Source organism: Grampus griseus (assembly GCF_964374135.1).
Source record: "Grampus griseus genome assembly, chromosome: 15".
NCBI classification, from domain to species: Eukaryota; Metazoa; Chordata; class Mammalia; order Artiodactyla; family Delphinidae; genus Grampus; species Grampus griseus.
The window spans coordinates 52,220,351-52,238,193 of NC_139009.1; the positions used below are offsets into that span (position 1 = coordinate 52,220,351).

The following is a 17,843-nucleotide window of genomic DNA, read 5'->3' on the forward strand; positions in this document are numbered from 1 at the left end:
TATAAGGTATATGTCTTTCTGCCTTTATAAAAATTACAGCAAGTGTTATGACTTTCATTCAGTTCATTCATTCATTTACAATATGACCTGCTAAAGGGATTGAAAATCACATTATTAAACCTGTTAGTTATATCCATAAATCAAATATTTATGGGCTCAAGCCCGTGAGAAAAGTGACATCTTTGGGAACTTGATCTCTATTAAGAAGTTGCAGTGTTACTATCTTAGACCATCTTAAAATGAGATATACCTGTACTGAATCTTATTATACTTTGGAGAGAAGAATGAGGATGCTGCAAGATTTGCAGCTATGTTCTAGCTCTAGGCAGACCCTCCCACACCCTGCCCTTTTAACTCCACTACAGACTTTCTTAAAAGAAAAACCCACGTACTCTTTGTGACACCACTTTCATCCCCCTGTTTTAGTTCAGTGTGATAATCTCTGGTGGTCAATTTCTATCTTCTTTTGCCTTCCTAATGTAAAGAAGAGTCTCAAATTACTTGACCCTGTGTTTCGATTGCCTGCCCCTAATTTAGTTTTCCTTCTTATTCTCACCAGTATGAAGCAAGTCCAGATTGACACACTGTTACGATGACTAAATGCTACACTACCGGTTTATTGCTCAGTTTGAGTAGTGCTAGGGTAGAAATTATTTTGTGCTATTACATAGCATTATTAGCATTTTCCGAAGTGTAAATTTTTGGTGAAACAAGGCTTTAATTAGTCAGAAGTATTATATAAATATGTTGGGCCAGGGAATTTTTTTGGTCAGGGTGGTGTATTACTGGGAAAGCATCCCACTTAAAAAAATTCTGGGAATAAATTTGTGTTGTAAATCTTCTTTTAAATTTTTAATTTTTGTTTTTCTGATTATACATGTAAAACACATTGGCTGCAGGAAATTTGGAAGTAACAGAAAAGTACTTTTTTAAAAGGAGAAATACATAACAAAATTATGTATTTTAAGCTGTGCACCCACATATGCAAATGCCAATTGAATTATTTTCGTAAGTTTCACAGGCACCTGTAGCTTAGTATGGCCAAACTGAGTAGCCCCCACTGCAGTGCTAGAACTAATGTCCACACAGTCACCCAAGACACAAACTGGGCATGTATCCTAGATTCCTCTCCTCATCCCCCATGTCAAATTAACCATCAAAGCTTTCTTCTTAATCTACTCTTTAATTAGCAAATATTTACTAAGTGCGTCCCTTCATGGAGCAGTAATGCTAAACTACTCATCTTTTTGCTTCCTATCCTGTTTTTTTCAAGTGCAGCTACCATGTTGCTCCTGGAATGATGTTTCTAAACTATACATTTGATCTTACAATGGATTCCCAGAGCTTTCAGAGTGAAGTTCACATTCTTTATTTTGGTCACTATAACCTTCATGATAGGACATTTGCCAACCACATCTCATTCCATTCCCCATCCCTGGTATCTTAAACCCCCAAACAACTTGCCGTTCCTCAAGTATATCATGTTCTCATTCGGCTCCCTTTCATCGTTGTGAAATGCCCTCCAGTTTCTCCTTTATTTTAATAATAATAATGATGTCTATTTGTCTTATTTTCACTCAATAAATCCTCCTTGAATAAATCCAGGAGGGCTTCCTGACCTCAGACTGAGTTGTATGCCTCTCTTCTAGTTTCACATACCCTACAATACATATCTCAGTCATAACAAATATCATATTTATCATACACTGTATATTGCTTTACTTGTCTGTCCCCAAAAAGTATAATAGGTACTTGAGAAATGTTTCTTATATAGGTAAATGGTATTTCTTTGGAGATCGCTTCTTTTTATGGTTTGGATGGAGATTTATTTGCATACCAAATAAGAGGAGCATTACCTTTTCACTTTGTTAATATGAATGAAAGTTCTAGGAGCAGATATTCTAGGTGTTAAGTAAGGATTTATTTAAGCTATAAATAAATAGGGAAAGCTAGGATAGGAAGGACAACTTGTCATCAGTGAGAAGAATGGAAATAAGAAATTACTTTGGGTTAATTAATGAAGAAATGGTCATTAGTGGGTTTATTTGTTTATTTTTTTATCAGTGGTTTTAGGTATCACCAGAAGCATGGTGAGGGGAAGGAAATACTCTAAACATTCAGAAAAATTACAGTGTAAATAATTTAGTCATGTAATTCAGTCATCTTGATAGTATTTAAATAAATGCCCACATTGTACCTGAAAGTTTATAATGGAACAATAATAATGTTTTGAAAGTAAGAACCAACTTTAATATTTCTTCAGTATTCCCTCTATTGCTCATTATATAAGGTGCTTAAATAAATTATTTCTAGGGGGCTTCCCTGGTGGCACAGTGGTTGAGAGTCCGCCTGCCGATGCGGGGGACACGGGTTCGTGCCCCGGTCCGGGAAGATCCCACATGCCGCGGAGCGGCTGGGCCCGTGAGCCATGGCCGCTGAGCCTGCGCGTCCAGAGCCTGTTGCTCCGCAACGGGAGAGGCCACAACAGTGAGAGGCCCGCGTACTGCAAAAATAATAATAATAATAATAATTAAATAAATAAATAATTTCTACTCTCATTGAGGTTACATCTAAGAATATTAAATAACTAAAATGTGTAAAGAGAACTACAAATCTTTGAACATTATTTTAAAATATTTTAGCCTCATAATTACACATCTGGGAATACAGTGCAAATAAATGATACTAATATACATGATAAAATGTGAATATTAATAATAATACCTCAGGATGTTTATGAGAATTAACATATGCAGAGCCCTTTCCACTGCTTAATAAATGTTAACTGTTATTAATATTTCTTTTTTCATATTTTTGAAGTTAAAAATAAACCATCTGCAAATTTAAAAATATACAAAACTAGTAATGAATTTAAAAAATCAGTCATGCATTGGTAATCACATAGGATAGATTCTCTCCATTATACTTCCCTGAAAATTACAAAGTTACAGTGACTACTAGTCAGGAGTAAAAGATCTAATTCAAGAATAAACTCTGCCTACTGAGGAATTTGCTAGGTTAGTTTGAGTCAGAAGGGGATTTAAACTATTGGCAGGATAAAATGGAAGAAGATACTTTATAAAGGTTGACTAACTCTTATTATTCACATTCAGATTAAGAGTTCAGTTGGTATTGTGTTTACTCTTTATTTTCTATGATGTACTTTGACTATCTCAAGCATTTTTATTCATGCAAAATATATTTCTCATTCAGACAAGGGAAATGAATGTCAGTTTTTCATATGTATTTGGCTCAAAGATCTGTACGACAATACACATTTCTGACCACCTAATATTCTAGTAGTCATTTATTGTCTGTTTCTGTATTAATTTCTATCTTTATCGATGGTAAATTCCATGAGGACAATACTATGTTTTTTTCATCCTTATGTTCCAAGCATGGTATTTGGCACAGGGTGATAAACAAGTATTTGTTCAACAACAAATGAATGGATGAAGGCAACCTTATTACAACTGTGTATTTTATTATTTGGTTCACATAAAATTTAGAATGTGTACTTAGATTTACAGTGTTAAAAAACAGCATTTTAATGCTGAATTCACAACTATTGTCTATTTCTAACCATTTTCTTTATTTCCCACTGAATGATCTGGATCTATTTGGTTTGTCCTAATGCCTAAGTTATTCCCAGGTTTTAAGTTTGGAAACGGCGAGGATTAACTAGAATACTCTAGTAGGTTCTTATTATTTTATTCCAAGCTAATTTTCACCCAGTAAATCATAATATCACATATTCGGAGTTGTCCACAATATGACTCATTTTTTAAAATTCTGTTTATGCACAAAATGAATTTTTATTTTAAGGTTTTTCTACCTGTTCCTGTCTTTTTTATTCTCTTACTGGCTAAATTATAAGATATCCTAAAGCAAACACTCAAGAGTTCCCTTAAAAGAACAAATTCCCTAGAAAGCAGGAGTGGAAAATAGCTATTGCCTGCTTTTCTTATTTTGTGCTGATTTTTAAAATTCTAGAATATGAACAAGTGTTATTATGTTCATGTTTCATGTAGATATATTCTTAAAATTTATAGTTTAAATTTAGAATATTACAAAACAAATAGCACATATTTTCTATTGTATTAGATGATATTTCTTATTGTTTTTAATGCATGCATTTAAAGCCCTATTTTACAAATGCAGAATGTGAAAGCCAATGTCAACTTCTCAGGTTATTATCTTTGTTTTGTGTTTGTTAACATAGTTGTTATAGTACTAATATAAATTTTAATTTTTAAAATGTTTTCTATTTTAAAATATAAGTACAGCATAACCTTCAGTTAAATACATCTGTTATAGTTCATCAAAAATAACATCCTCTGAATGTATTCTCTTGATTAACCAAACATCCCCTCTCTTTGTCTTTTTGAGTAACAGCATGCTTCTGTGGCTCTTTAATTAAATGACCTTACCTTACATTTGTCTCGACTGGCTTCTGTTTACAGAAATTGTAAACCAATTGAATGCTCTGAGCAGCTTAGATGAAGATCAAGATGACTGCATAAAGCAAGCAAATATGCCTTCAGCTAAATCAGCCAGTTCCTCTGAAGGTCTAAGAGCTTTCTTCCTTTCTTTCTGCTTCTGATTGCTTGAATTTACTGTGACCTGCTACCTCTTGACTTCTGTCTGTACTTAGCTCTCAGTTTTGTCTTTGTGCTTTTCCTTTAATAAATTTTCTTTGGTAATTTGTAGTGCACCAACAGGCAACAACATAACAGAACTTATCATCTTTAGCAAAGCCTGTATCAGGATCCTTGATAGGCAGTGATTTTAAAACATCTTATAATAACTGGTCGTATAACATGACAGAATTTCTTTAGTTAGCTTATATATTGTAACAACATTGTTTTAGAAATATTTGCTTATATTAAATCAATTTGAATTATTCATATTTAGAAGTGAAGGATGTTTTTTTCTCAAAATCTATGTTAGTACTTTTTTATTGGATCAAATTAGATTGAGCTAAAAGTTTCTCTAGTTCATTATCTGATATTTTCCAATTCATGTGTTTGTTTTCTTTTATTTGAATATGTTGGTATGCTACAAAATACTTGAATGGCATTCTGTCATTGGTAAAATGCTATATCTTATTATTTGCAGGTATTATTAGTATGAATTTTTACAATTTGAGATATTTCATGAATGAGTGATAATTATGCTTAACTGTAACCACAGTGAACTGACACGTATGTTTGTTTTCAGAGCTTATCAACAAACTTAACTTTTTGGATGAAGCAGAAAAGGACTTGGCCACTGTGAATTTAAATCCATTTGGTGATCCTGATGTAGCAGAATTAAATCCATTTGGAGATCCTGACTCAGAAGGTAGCAAGTTTTTTTCTTTACTTTTAAAGTCTTTGTGTATTGTTAAGTTCTCTTGAACTGTAAAGGCAGGAAGAGATTTTGTTTTTAAAGACTTGTACATTTTGTTTATAATGACAATATTATTTGTTCAATACCAATTGCAGTTGATCAGCAATTCTGGGTAGCTTCCATTGAATTGTTTTTAAAGAAAAAGAGAAGCCTTACATAGACATTTACTTGGGGCTTATATTTTAATTCTTTGTTAGTTTGGTCAAATAGTAAAGCTCTAATGTTAGAGATAACAGTATTTTATCTAGCTGGCATGCAGTAAAGTCTCATTAGTTTGGCCTACCAAGTAAGGTCAGGTTGTGGGACATACCCATATTAAGGTGGTGGAGGTAGCCTTTTCTCTATATACAGCTTCTTGGCCCTCACACCTCAGTGTGATGAGCCCCTCCACTCCCAACTGCCTGTCTCTGGCTGAGAATTACTCTTAGTAACGATATTGTGCACGTGAACGTCACAGAACAGAAAGAAGATTGAGGACCACTCCTGTCATATATACAACATGTAAGAAATAAAACCATGTATTTTTTTTGTGAGTCATTTTTCTTATCAAGTAGTTTCAAACTATTAAAGCTTAGAAAAGAGCTGTTGAAGAAGACCTCTGTTTAATTAAACTCTGTTTGCTCAAAGTAAATGCAAGAATGATTAACTCCTGTTTACATCTTTTAGACTGCTCTTATGAAATCTTCATGAGCTTTAAAGAATTTTGCTACTGCCTGTCATGGTGAAAAGTGAGGTTTCAATTTAAGGATTCACTCTATTTGTGCAATATCATTTCATAATCCACTTCTGAAAGTAATGGAAGGAGAAGAACTTCCATTACTTTCTCCCTTCTTACCAAATTCTAAATTATTAAGTTTACATTACTGAGATTTTATTTTGTTTGTGATCTACATTTTATTTTTTTTAATTATTTTATTTATTTATTTTTGGCTGCATTGGGTCTTCGTTGCTGTGCGTGGGCTTTCTCTAGTTGCAGCGAGCAGGGGTTACTCTTCGTTGCAGTGCATGGGCTTCTCATTTCGGTGGCTTCTCTTGTTGCGGAGCATGGGCTATAGGCGCGCGGGCTCAGTAGTTGTGGTGCACAGGCTCAGTAGTTGTGGTGCGTGGGCTTAGTTGCTCTGCAGCATGTGGGATCTTCCTGGACCAGGGGTCGAACCCATGTCCCCTGCACTGGCAGGCAGATTCTTAACCACTGCTCCACCAGGGAAGCCCGGTGACTTATTTTATTTTAACATATTTTAAATCTTAACAGTTACAGTACATTTTAGAAGTAATCTGGTTCAGCTGCCTCTTTTCATAGATTAAGGAGCTGAGGCCCAGAGGAATTAAGTGATTTGAAGAAGAACTTTAGGTAAATGGAGGTGGAGTTGGAGCTAAGGTTGCTAATCAAGTGTCTTCTTTTGACCACAAAGCTTCTCAATTGCATACTAAATACATCTGAGTACACTGAGTTAAAAAAAAAATTACCAAAATATTTTGAGATATGAGTATTTGAGCTTTTCATTTCAAAATCAAATTAGTAATTTTTAAAAATATATGTGTATCTTTTCTGAGGTATAGAAAGGAGTAGCAGATAACATATATATTGTATTTCTATTTTGGAGAGGTTAAGCAAGGTTAGGCAACCTGATTGAGAAACTTTAATCATGCCTATAGAGCTAAGAAAAAACTTGACAACCAGTATTCTCTTTAAATATATAGTTCTTGGAGACTTTAGAATAAGTATTTTCTATTAGAAGAACACTCATTTTTCTAGAAATAATTTATTAATTTTTATTGATTAAAAACATGCATCCTCAAGTAACAAAAGTAGTTAAGAAAGAAAAAAATGTGTTACAGTTGTTTAGATGGTTTTTGTTTTTGTTTGCTTTTACAATTTCAGTTCTCCTCTTAGTTAGATTCATGACATTCTGTGCTTCAGTGACCCGTTTAGAAAGTTACTAAATGTATTTGTTAGCTTTTATATGAAATAGTCTCATCTTAAACTCTCCTTTGTTGCTATTCTGTCATCTTCAAATCTTGCTCTATAGTTTGAATACTTTCTTGCTTTTGGTTTTGTAACTGATGAAATTGCTTGGATCAATTTTTGTAATCCTCTACCTGAAAGTAAAAATAAAAATCTTATTTCCATTGACAGGTTTTATCAATTTCTTAAGCATTTGAGACTTGGTATTTGTTAATAAAAAAATTGAATAGGTAAAAACTCTGTAGTCTCTTCTCCTACAGAGAAAAGATAATGCTTCATTTAGATTATTATAAAGATTATAGTGGTGTTTAAGTGTTATCCTGGTCTGACAAAAGATACAGTTACTGAGTCTCTTCTCTAGCATAGGCTGTATTTAAATTCATTTCAGTGTTGATTTATTATGATGTTATGAATTCTCTTTCATACTTTATAATTGCGTCACCATGGTGTACAGAATTTCAATTCAGAGTTATTTTGTTTTATTTATTTTTTCAATATAAAGACAACATAAGTTTTCTGGGCTAATGTCTAAAGTATAAGTAAAAGTAGTTTGATTCTAAAATATAAAAATCATAAATATATGTCACTCAAGAGATTTTTCTAATAATTGGATTAAACTGTTTGAAATGTCACTTATAAAACAGTTATTTTTCTTGAAGATTTTAAAACTGATTTTCTGCCTTCTTCTCCTAGAGTATTTTGTTAGAGTTGCTTGGCATAATTAAAATTACTTTTGAACTGTTCTGTGATTATTGGCTTTTTGAAACTTTTTTCCAATTTGGTTACATACTTATATTAGTAAAATACAAATTTTAAACAGTTTTATTATACATTCCAGTTTTTTTTTGTTGTTGTTGGTTTTTTTTTGGCCTCTACACATGGCTTAGGGATCTTAGTTCCCTGACTAGGGATTGAACCCGGGCCCACAGCAGTGAAAGCACAGAGTCCTAACCGCTGGACCACCATGGAACTCTGCCTTGTTTTTGTTTCAAAATATTAATAAACATAAAAGTAAAAGAAAAAGACTGGCACTAAGCACTCCATAAGTATTGTCGGAGGACATGACACTGTTGTAGTGCTTTTTGTGCTGTAAAGTCAGAGTTTTATTTTTAAGAGTTCCTTTGTTTTCAAATTGAAATTTGAAATTTCAATTAGAATTTAGTGGAACACATCTGTCTGCTTCTCAGTATGATTTTAATGCGGCTCTTTCAACTTCAGAATTCTTGTTATTCCTTTACGTTATTAAATAAGGTATTGATTGGGTATGAATTATGTTGAAAAGCCCATTAAAAGCTCTAAAGATTTAAGGACTTGTAGTGTACAGAAACCTGCTCTTTGAAGACTTTACAAAAGCAAATTCAGTGTAAATGGTGTATTTTTTATATATCCAGAATGAATTTTCAGATTCCTAAGTGGTCTCTGCTTGTGTAACTACCAAAGACTATTCCAAAATTTAATCCATTTTATGTTCTTTTAAAAACAGAAATTTAAATATCAGTTTGAGACGTCAAGCTAGTATAGTGAAATAAATTAAGCAATAATAGGATATTGTACCTCTAAGAAGGTTAAAATTTCCAAAATTGGTATACCATAATGCCAACATCAGTAGAGATTCCAAGGGCATTAACAATTCAAAGATGCTATTTTGAAGAGCACTATTCCTGGAGAAGTAGACAAAGATCTTAGATATCACATCTTCTGGACTTAGCCCCTCTAAAACTTTTTTTTTTGACAATTTTATGTTTGGGTTTTTTTTTTAAACATCTTTATTGGAGTATAATTACTTTACAATGGTATGTTAGTTTCTGCTTTATAACAAAGTGGATCAGCTATACATATACATATATCCTCATATCTCCTCCCTCTTGCATCTCCCTCCCACCCTCCCTATCCCACCCCTCTAGGTGGTCACAAAGCACCGAGCTGATCTCCCTGTGCTATGCAGCTACTTCCCACTAGCTATCTATTTTACATTTGGTAGTATGTATAAGTCCATGCCACTCTCTCACTTCATCCCAGCTTACCCTTCCCCCTCCCTGTGTCCTCAAGTCCATTCTCTGTGTCTGCATCTTTATTTCTGTCCTGTCCTAGGTTCTTCAGAACCTTTTTTTTTTTTTTTTTTTTTTAGATTCCATATATATGTGTTAGCATATAGTATTTGTTTTTCTCTTTCTGACTTACTTCACTCTGTATGACAGATTCTAGGTCCATCCACCTCACTACAAATAACTCAATTTCATAAAACGTGTTATTGATCTGCACTCTTTCAACCCCATAGAGTTTATTAATTCAAGATTGAGTATTTTTGAGAACACTAAATATATAAGAAAATATCAGATAGTATTAATTTGATTTAATTCATCTTTTGCTATTGTTTTATAGAACAAATCACTGAAACAGTTTCACCTAAAAAACCAGAAGAATCCTTTTATAATAACAGCTATAATCCCTTTAAAGAGGTACAGACTCCACAGTATTTGAACCCATTTGATGAGCCAGAAGCCTTTGTAACTATAAAGGATTCTCCTCCCCAGTCTACAAAAAGAAAAAATATAAGACCGGTGGACATGAGCAAGTATCTCTATGCTGATAGTTCTAAAGCTGAAGAAGAGGAGTTGGATGAGTAAGTACACTTCATTTTGCTCTCATCATATTTTAACTAAAGAGATCTTTCTGTAATATACCTTCAGATGGGGAAAAAGAGGTCTGTCCCTATGTTAATATATAGTTTACATGTTAGTATCTATCTCATCCCCCATCCAAATTTTTACAGTCTTGACCCTCACTCTCCCACCCTCTTCCATATGATTACGTGTGCACCCTAAACTAACAAATGAAGGAAACACGTTCCTGGAATCTCTGGTTAGAATTCCAGGTGTGTCTTCCCACAGCAACCATGTTATAAATGGTACTTAGGTGTTTTTAATTGATTACTGAAGGCATTACGCTTCAGTTATGTTATGGGTCTATTGTGGGAACCAAATAATCGTTTATGATATTGATTTGATGAGAAGATTTATTCAAATGCCAAACAATGAGATCATGACATTTATAAATTAGGAATTATCTGCATTTGAGCATTTGAGTCATTATTCTTACCCAAATGAGAGGTTTATTGACCACAAGCTTAGTATATTAATAGTCAGTGTGATTAGGGTTTCTGTTTTACTCAAATCTAGATTGGGGATAGGAGGAAGGTATGTTCACATTGTATTCTGGAGTTGCACATTGCAACCCATGTAGCCGCAGACTGTGGCCCTAAGTATGTTTAAAAAGCAACAGTAAAACTTCCAGCCATGCTGGAGTAGCATAGACTAGATACAGCTTTTGTCTTACACAAGTAAAAAACTGAATAAAATGTATGAAACAACAGTTTTCAGACATTGGACACAAATAGCACAGGATCCCTGAGAGAAAAGAAACGAAGAATGTGAGCCCTACATTTGTCCAAGCTTTATTTATGGGAGAGAATTTCCAACCGCAATTCAGGGAGAGAGAACCCAAACACCCCAGAATCTCCCTGCATTGAGGAGGCAGACTTTGGACTTTGGAGGTACTGAGTGGCTAGAACTTGTGGACAGAGTCTCAGAGAGGAACAACCTACTCATAAAGAGTTTCAGAGATCTGTAGAAAGTTTCTCTTGAGTCTTTAGCTGAGTACTGAACAGAGTACGCATATGAGGAAGTTATTGAGGACAAACAATTAGACAGACAATCCCTGGAGTTCACCCAGGATTAAGAATAGTTTGGGTTTCCACCAGCCAGAGAGGAAAGACTTCCTAACACATGGGACATCAAGTTGAGTCCTCAGAAGGGTATTGTGCCAGTAGTGGGGGAACAGCCCGAGACTAAAGGCTGTTCTGGGCCTTCCCAGCAAAGATTAAAAGCAGAGCTCAAAAGAACCAAAATGGTTGCACGTAACTATCCCACACAAAGCCCCAAAATATTAAAAGGAATACCAAAAAATTAAGCATCCAAAACATAAGATTCACGATATCTGACAGCCAATCAGAAATTTATCAGGCATGTAAAGAAGCAGGAAGATCTGACTAATAATGAGGAGGAAACTCAGTCCTTAGATAGGAATGCAGAAATGGTACAGATGATAGAATTAATAGACAAGTGTGGTAATTTAACTATTATATAAATATACTCCAGATATTTAAGAAAGTCGAAGAAAGCATGAACATGCAAGACAAAAAAAAAGTCCAAATTCAGTTTATAAAGATGAAATATACAGAATCTGATGAAAAATACACTGGATGGGATTAACGTTAGATACTGCAGAAGGAAGTATTAGTGACCCTAAAGACTTTGCAATAGAAACTCCAGATTAAAACATAAAGCCGGGGCGGGGGGGGGGCTTCCCTGGTGATGCAGTGGTTGGGAATCTGCCTGCCAATGCAGGGGACACGGGTTTGAGCCCTGGTCTGGAAAGATCCCACGTGCCTCGGCGCAACTGAGCCCGTGTGCCACAGCTACTGAGCCTGCGCTCTAGAGCCCTCAAGCCACAACTACTGAGCCCACACGCCTAGAGCCATGCTCGCAACAGGAGAAGCCACCGCAATGAGAAGGCCACGCACCGCAACAAAGGATAGCCCCCGCTCGCCGCAACTAAAAGAAAGCCTGTGCGCAGCAACAAGGACCCAACACAGCCAAAAATAAATAAATAAATAAATAAATTTATTTTTTAAAAAAAAGACATAAAGGGGAAAAAAATGAACAGAGGATCAGTGGGACAACTTCAAGCAATCTAAAGTAAGTGTAACTGGAATTCCAAAAGGAAAGGAAAGAAGATGACGGAACAGAAAAAATATTTGAGGAAATAATGGCTAAAAGTTTTAGCAGTTAACAAAATATATAAACCTACAGGTCTAAGAAGCTGAATGAACCCCAAAATGAACCACAAGAATGATGAAGAAAACTACTGCCAGGCTTCTCAACAAAAACAATTCAAGTCAGAAGATAGTGGGGTGGTATATAAGTACTGAAAGAAAAAAACATGCCAACACAAATTTTTATTTCCAGCCAAAAAAAAAAAAAAAGTCTAAGTAATGGACATTTCCAGACATGCACGAACTGAGATAATTCATAATTATCAGACTTGCTTTGCAAAAAATATTACAAAGAAGTCCTTCAGGCAGGAGAAAAATGACACTACTTGGAAATTTGGATCTGCACAAAGGAATGAAGAGCACAGGAAATGGCAAATAAATAGTATATATAAAATACATGTCTTATTTTTAAAAATCTCTTTAAAAGATAATTGACTTTAACGTTTAAATAGTAATATATTCTGGGTTTGGGAACAGGGGTAGAAGTAAAACATGACAGTAGTCATACAAAGGCTGAGCGTGGGGAAATTGAAAAATACTATTTTAAGCTTCTTATACATGTTATTTGAGGATATACAATATTATCTTTTTTTCACAGATGACATAATTATTTATGTAGAAAATCATAAGGAATCTCTAAAAAGTCTACTAGAACTAAAAAGTAAATTTAGCAAGGTTACAGGATACAAGATCAGTATACAAATTCAGATGTATTTCTCAATGGTAACAATTAACTATCAGAAATAGAAAACTCTAAAATACCATATACAAAAGCATCCAAAAAACAAACAGACCAAAACTCAAGCATAAATTTGAACAAGGATGTGCAATGCAATACCTGTATGCTGAAAACAGCAAAAGGTTGCTGAAAGAAAACAATGGAAAGAAATATTACGGCCATGGATTCAAATTGATCTGTAGATTCAGTGCTATCCCAATCAAAATTCTGGAGTATTTTTTTGGTAATAATTGATAAAGCTAATTCTAAAATGTATATAGAAATACAATGGACCTAGAATAGCCAAAAACATTTTGAAACAAAGTTTCAAAACAAAGAACAAAGTTGGAGGACTTATGCTCTCCAGTTTCAAGACTCATTAACCAAGACATCATGGAATTGGCTTAAAGTGAACATATAGTTAAATGAAAGAGAATATGAAAATCTAGAAGTAGATCCACACATATATTGCTAATTGATTTTTGACAAAAGTAGCACAGGAAGTCAGGCAAGGATAATCTTTACAACAAATGGTGCCAGAACAACTAAAGGTCTATATCCCCCCACCCCTCCAGAAAAGAACTACAGTCCTTACCTCATAACAAATGCAAAAGTTAGCTAAAAATAGATCATACACCTAAAAGTGAAAACTAAAACCCTGGAACTTTTAGAAGGAAGCATAGGAGAAAAATCTTAGTGAACTTGGGGTAGGCAAAAATTTCTTGAACAGAATGCAAAAAACACAGAGTCAAAGGAAAAAAATTATAATTTGGACTTTTTCAAAATTAAACCTTTTTCTCTTTAAAAAACACTTATGAAAATGAAAAGGCATGCCACAGTTTGGCTAAAATTCTTTGCAAAACACCTATCTGGCAAGACTTCTTTCTTTCTTTTTTTTTTTTTTCGGTACGCGGGCCTCTCACTGTTGTGGCCTCTCCCGTTATGAAGCACAGGCTCCAGACGCACAGGCTCAGCGGCCATGGCTCACGGGCCTAGCCGCTCCGCGGCATAAACCTGCATCCCCTGCATCGGCAGGCGGACTCTCAACCACTGAGCCACCAGGGAAGCCCTCTGGCAAGACTTCTATCAAGAATATGTAAAGAACTCTTAACTCAATAATGACAAACTATCTTTTTTAAAGAGGGAAAAGATTTGAACAGACATTTCACAAAAGAAGATGTAAGAATGGCCATTGTGTACACAAAAAGGAGCCCAACATCTTAGTCATCAAGGAAATGCAAATTAAAACCATATAAGATATCACTACACACCAACTTGAATTGCTAAAATTTAAGACTTACTACACCAAATACTGTCAGGGACATGGAGCCACTGGTACTCTCAGAACTCTCAAAGTTCTAAATGGTGAACTATTTTAGAAAACAATTCGGCATTTTCTTAAAATGTTAAACATATATACCTGTCGACCTAGCCGTTCTAATTCTAGGTATTTACCCAAGAGAAATCAAAGTGTATGTCCACAAAAAGATGCGTGCATGAATATTTTAACAGCTTTATTTATCATAATAGCAAGGTATGGGAATAACCCCAGTGTCCATCAATAGGAAAGCAGATAAGCAAATTGTGGTATATACATACAGTGGAATACTACTCAGTAATAAAAAACAAACTATGGATACATATAACTGCATGGATCGATCTAAAAATTATTATGCTGAGTGAAAGAAGCCAGACCAAAAAAGAGCATGTACTGTATGCTATCCTTTATCTAAAACTCTAGAAAATACAATCTGTTTCGAGAGAAGGCATATGCATAGTTGCCTGAGATTGGAGGTGGAGGGAGATATGGATTAAAAGGGATACAAGGAAACTTTTGGAGAACTGGAAATGTTTGTAGTCTTGATCGTACTCATGGTTTCACACTTGTATACATATGTAGAAAACTCATCAAGTTATGCTTTTTAAATATGTGCCATTTACTGTATTATAGGTACATAAAGCTGTTAAAAAAAAAAAAAAGAAAGAAAACCACAGCAATGTTTAAGTTTATTAACAGAAATCCTGTGTCACATGAGTGATTCCCAGCCTGGAATTCTTGGGCTTTTTGGTCTGTTTGTTGAAAATAATTGATGTGTAACAGGGGAGATCTACAGAATATTTAACATTTTTTAAAAGCTAAATAATAATTATATGTTTACTTGCAGTGAGGCTATATGGGCCTTTGCTTTCCTTGGAAATACTGAATTTTATCATATTAACATTATTTAGATCTTGGGGAAAATAGTTATTTCTTTCAAAATGCAGTGTAGTAGGAAAATCTTTCAAAATATGGAATGTATGGGTTGAGAGGGGAATAATAAAAAAGGCTCCTTTGATGTATGAAAGTTGGGAACAGTTGCTTTGTGTGAAGGGAGAAATGTCCTCCCTCTCCTGTGCATTGGTCAACTCCCATTTTGAGCAGTATTTTATTTCTAGGTACTGCACTTTAAAAGGGGGATTGATGATTCAGAGCGTTAACAGTAGAGCAACAGAGTCATTAAAATGTCCAGAAACCACATCAAATGAGCAGTGATTGAGGGCATAGGTACTATTTGACTTAGAAAAGAGATGGTTTAAGGGAACTATAATAACCAAGTTCAAATATTTGAAAGACTTGTTTGAAAGAATGAGGTAGTTGACTTGGTTTCTGCTGCTCTGGAACTGCATTTTTCAACCTTTCCTCATTTTACAACACATGGCTAATTACTCTCACATGTGCTACATGCTTCCATGGGCATGGCTAGGTTTTGATAAAACCTAAAAATGTTCTAACCTCCTGTAAGTATGGGAATTACATCATAATAATCATCTGATTCCAAACCCAGGTTGAGATCTCAATACTAATTAATAACTATACAGGGGTTGAAAAAGTTTGCTCTACTCTTGCTAAAGTTGCTATATTTGTTTTCTTTTTTTTTGAAATTTTTTTTTTTTATACAGCAGGTTCTTATTAGTCATCCATTTTATACACATCAGTGTATACATGTCAATCCCAATCGCCCAATTCATCACACCACCACCACCACCACCCCCGCCACTTTCCCCCCTTGGAGCCCATACATCTGTTCTCTACATGTGTCTCAATTTCTGCCCTGCAAACCGGTTCATCTGTACCATTTTTCTAGGTTCCACATATATGCGTTAATATACGATATTGGTTTTTCTCTTTCTGACTTCACGCTGTATGACAGTCTGTAGATCCATCCACGTATATTTGTTTTCTTTGAAATAGCTAATGTGTGATCAAAATAAAATTTCTCATGGGTGGTGTAGGTGCTGAGTAATAGCCACACACCTAGAGTATTTGAATGTAAATGCAAACTTTAAATACAAGCATTCAGTCATTCCAAAATGCATGAATATTACACAACATACACACACCCTCCTCTCTCCTATTAACAAATTAAAGAGACATCCAGTGTTTGCTTAAACTTTTAAAATGCCTTAATAAAAACTAAAATCAGAATGACTAGGTGTTTCCTTTTGACCATTCTTTTTTCCACATGAAAGTCATAGCCTTTACAAAGTTTCCCATGAATAAAGAGCATTCTAAACTGCTCAATCATCTGAGGTTACCAGAGGTAGTCTATAAACACTCAGCTTTTTTGAAGGAACACATCCATAAATTCTAAAGATTACTCATCAGCTAATGTCCAGGAAGAACTCTGTGTTACTTACTTGGTATTTCTCATCTTGTTCTCCAAAAGTTTGTAGGTCCAACTTAAGTAGCAGAAATCTTCCAGAATTTGTTCTTAACTTCAGTAATAAACTTATGACCTTTCATCAAGTGAAAAGCCTATATGACTCATCTTACATTACCAAACTCTTCCTGGATCCTCTAACATAAAACTCTCACAAATAAATAGTGCTGTGTTCTTTGATGTTCTAAAACAACCTTCAGAAACTCAGCATTATCCATCAGCCCCGAGGAGAAAGTGTACACCCTTCAGGGCTTTTAGCACGTGTCCTTTACACTTAGCAGCTGTATGGGTTGCTCAGTTTTCTCGTGTTTGGGGGTTAGTTCAGCCATTCTGGTTATGTAGCAAAAGTGAAAACTGATAGGGCAGTAATATTTTTCAAAACATTTATGAAGTGACTTTTGAGGTCCAGCGTGAAATCATTTCTAGTATGGTTGTGTGTCAGTTTCTCAAGAGAAATTGTCGTTGAAGTTTATTCAGGGAAGCTACACACTCATTTTAATACATTTGAATTGTGTTTTCAAAGAAAAGTAAGTTTTCAAATTGAGAGGAAAAGAATACAGATTTTGTTCCACCCTTGCTTCACTATGTTTGCGAGTACTGTTTCTAATCAACTTTAGTTTTTCTTTCTGTAATTATTTTTCTTGGATTAATTATATTTTTAAACAATGAATAATGTCATTTAAAGTTATTCTGTCCAGTTTTCCACTTAACATAACTGATGAGTTTTTAATTCACAGTGAGTTAACGATATAACTAATCTATTACTCAAGTGTACAGTATAAGAATAAAATAATTATTGTTTATTCAGAGTGATGTAAGAAGCTTTGAAACAGATTATTCAGATCATAGATGATAACAATGTGGAAGTTATGCTAATTCTTTAAATAACTTTTTTCTTACTGTTTAAGTATTTTTTTAATGTATTTATCAGAAATTATATAATTCTTGTCATTACAGAGAAGGGAGTACTGTTCATAATCACATATATGTACTATTCCTATTTACTCTTTTTAAAATAGCACTTTTTAAATTGAGATATACGTCACATAACATAAAATGCCACACTGTGAAGTGTACACTTAAGTGGTTTTTAGTTTGTTCACTGTGTCGTGCAACCATTATCACTCTCTAATTTCAGAACATTTTTGTCACCCCAAAAAGAAATCCCATATATATTCGTAGTTAGTTCCAATTAATCCTTTTCCCCATCTCCTGAAAACTCCTAATTTACCT

The 17,843-nt window shown here is 34.4% G+C and overlaps 1 protein-coding gene across 4 annotated transcripts in view; it reads left to right on the top strand.

The window, feature by feature from the left end:
• The window catches only part of EHBP1 (EH domain binding protein 1), a 346,811-nt gene that overhangs the window by 150,312 nt on the left and 178,656 nt on the right, over positions 1-17,843 (top strand). For all 4 annotated transcript variants that reach the window (XM_082672228.1, XM_082672227.1, XM_082672230.1 and 1 more), the window contains 2 exons: positions 5,221-5,343; positions 9,740-9,980. In XM_082672228.1, coding sequence (XP_082528354.1) covers positions 5,221-5,343; positions 9,740-9,980 — 364 coding nt within the window. The remainder of the gene's footprint in view (positions 1-5,220; positions 5,344-9,739; positions 9,981-17,843) is intronic.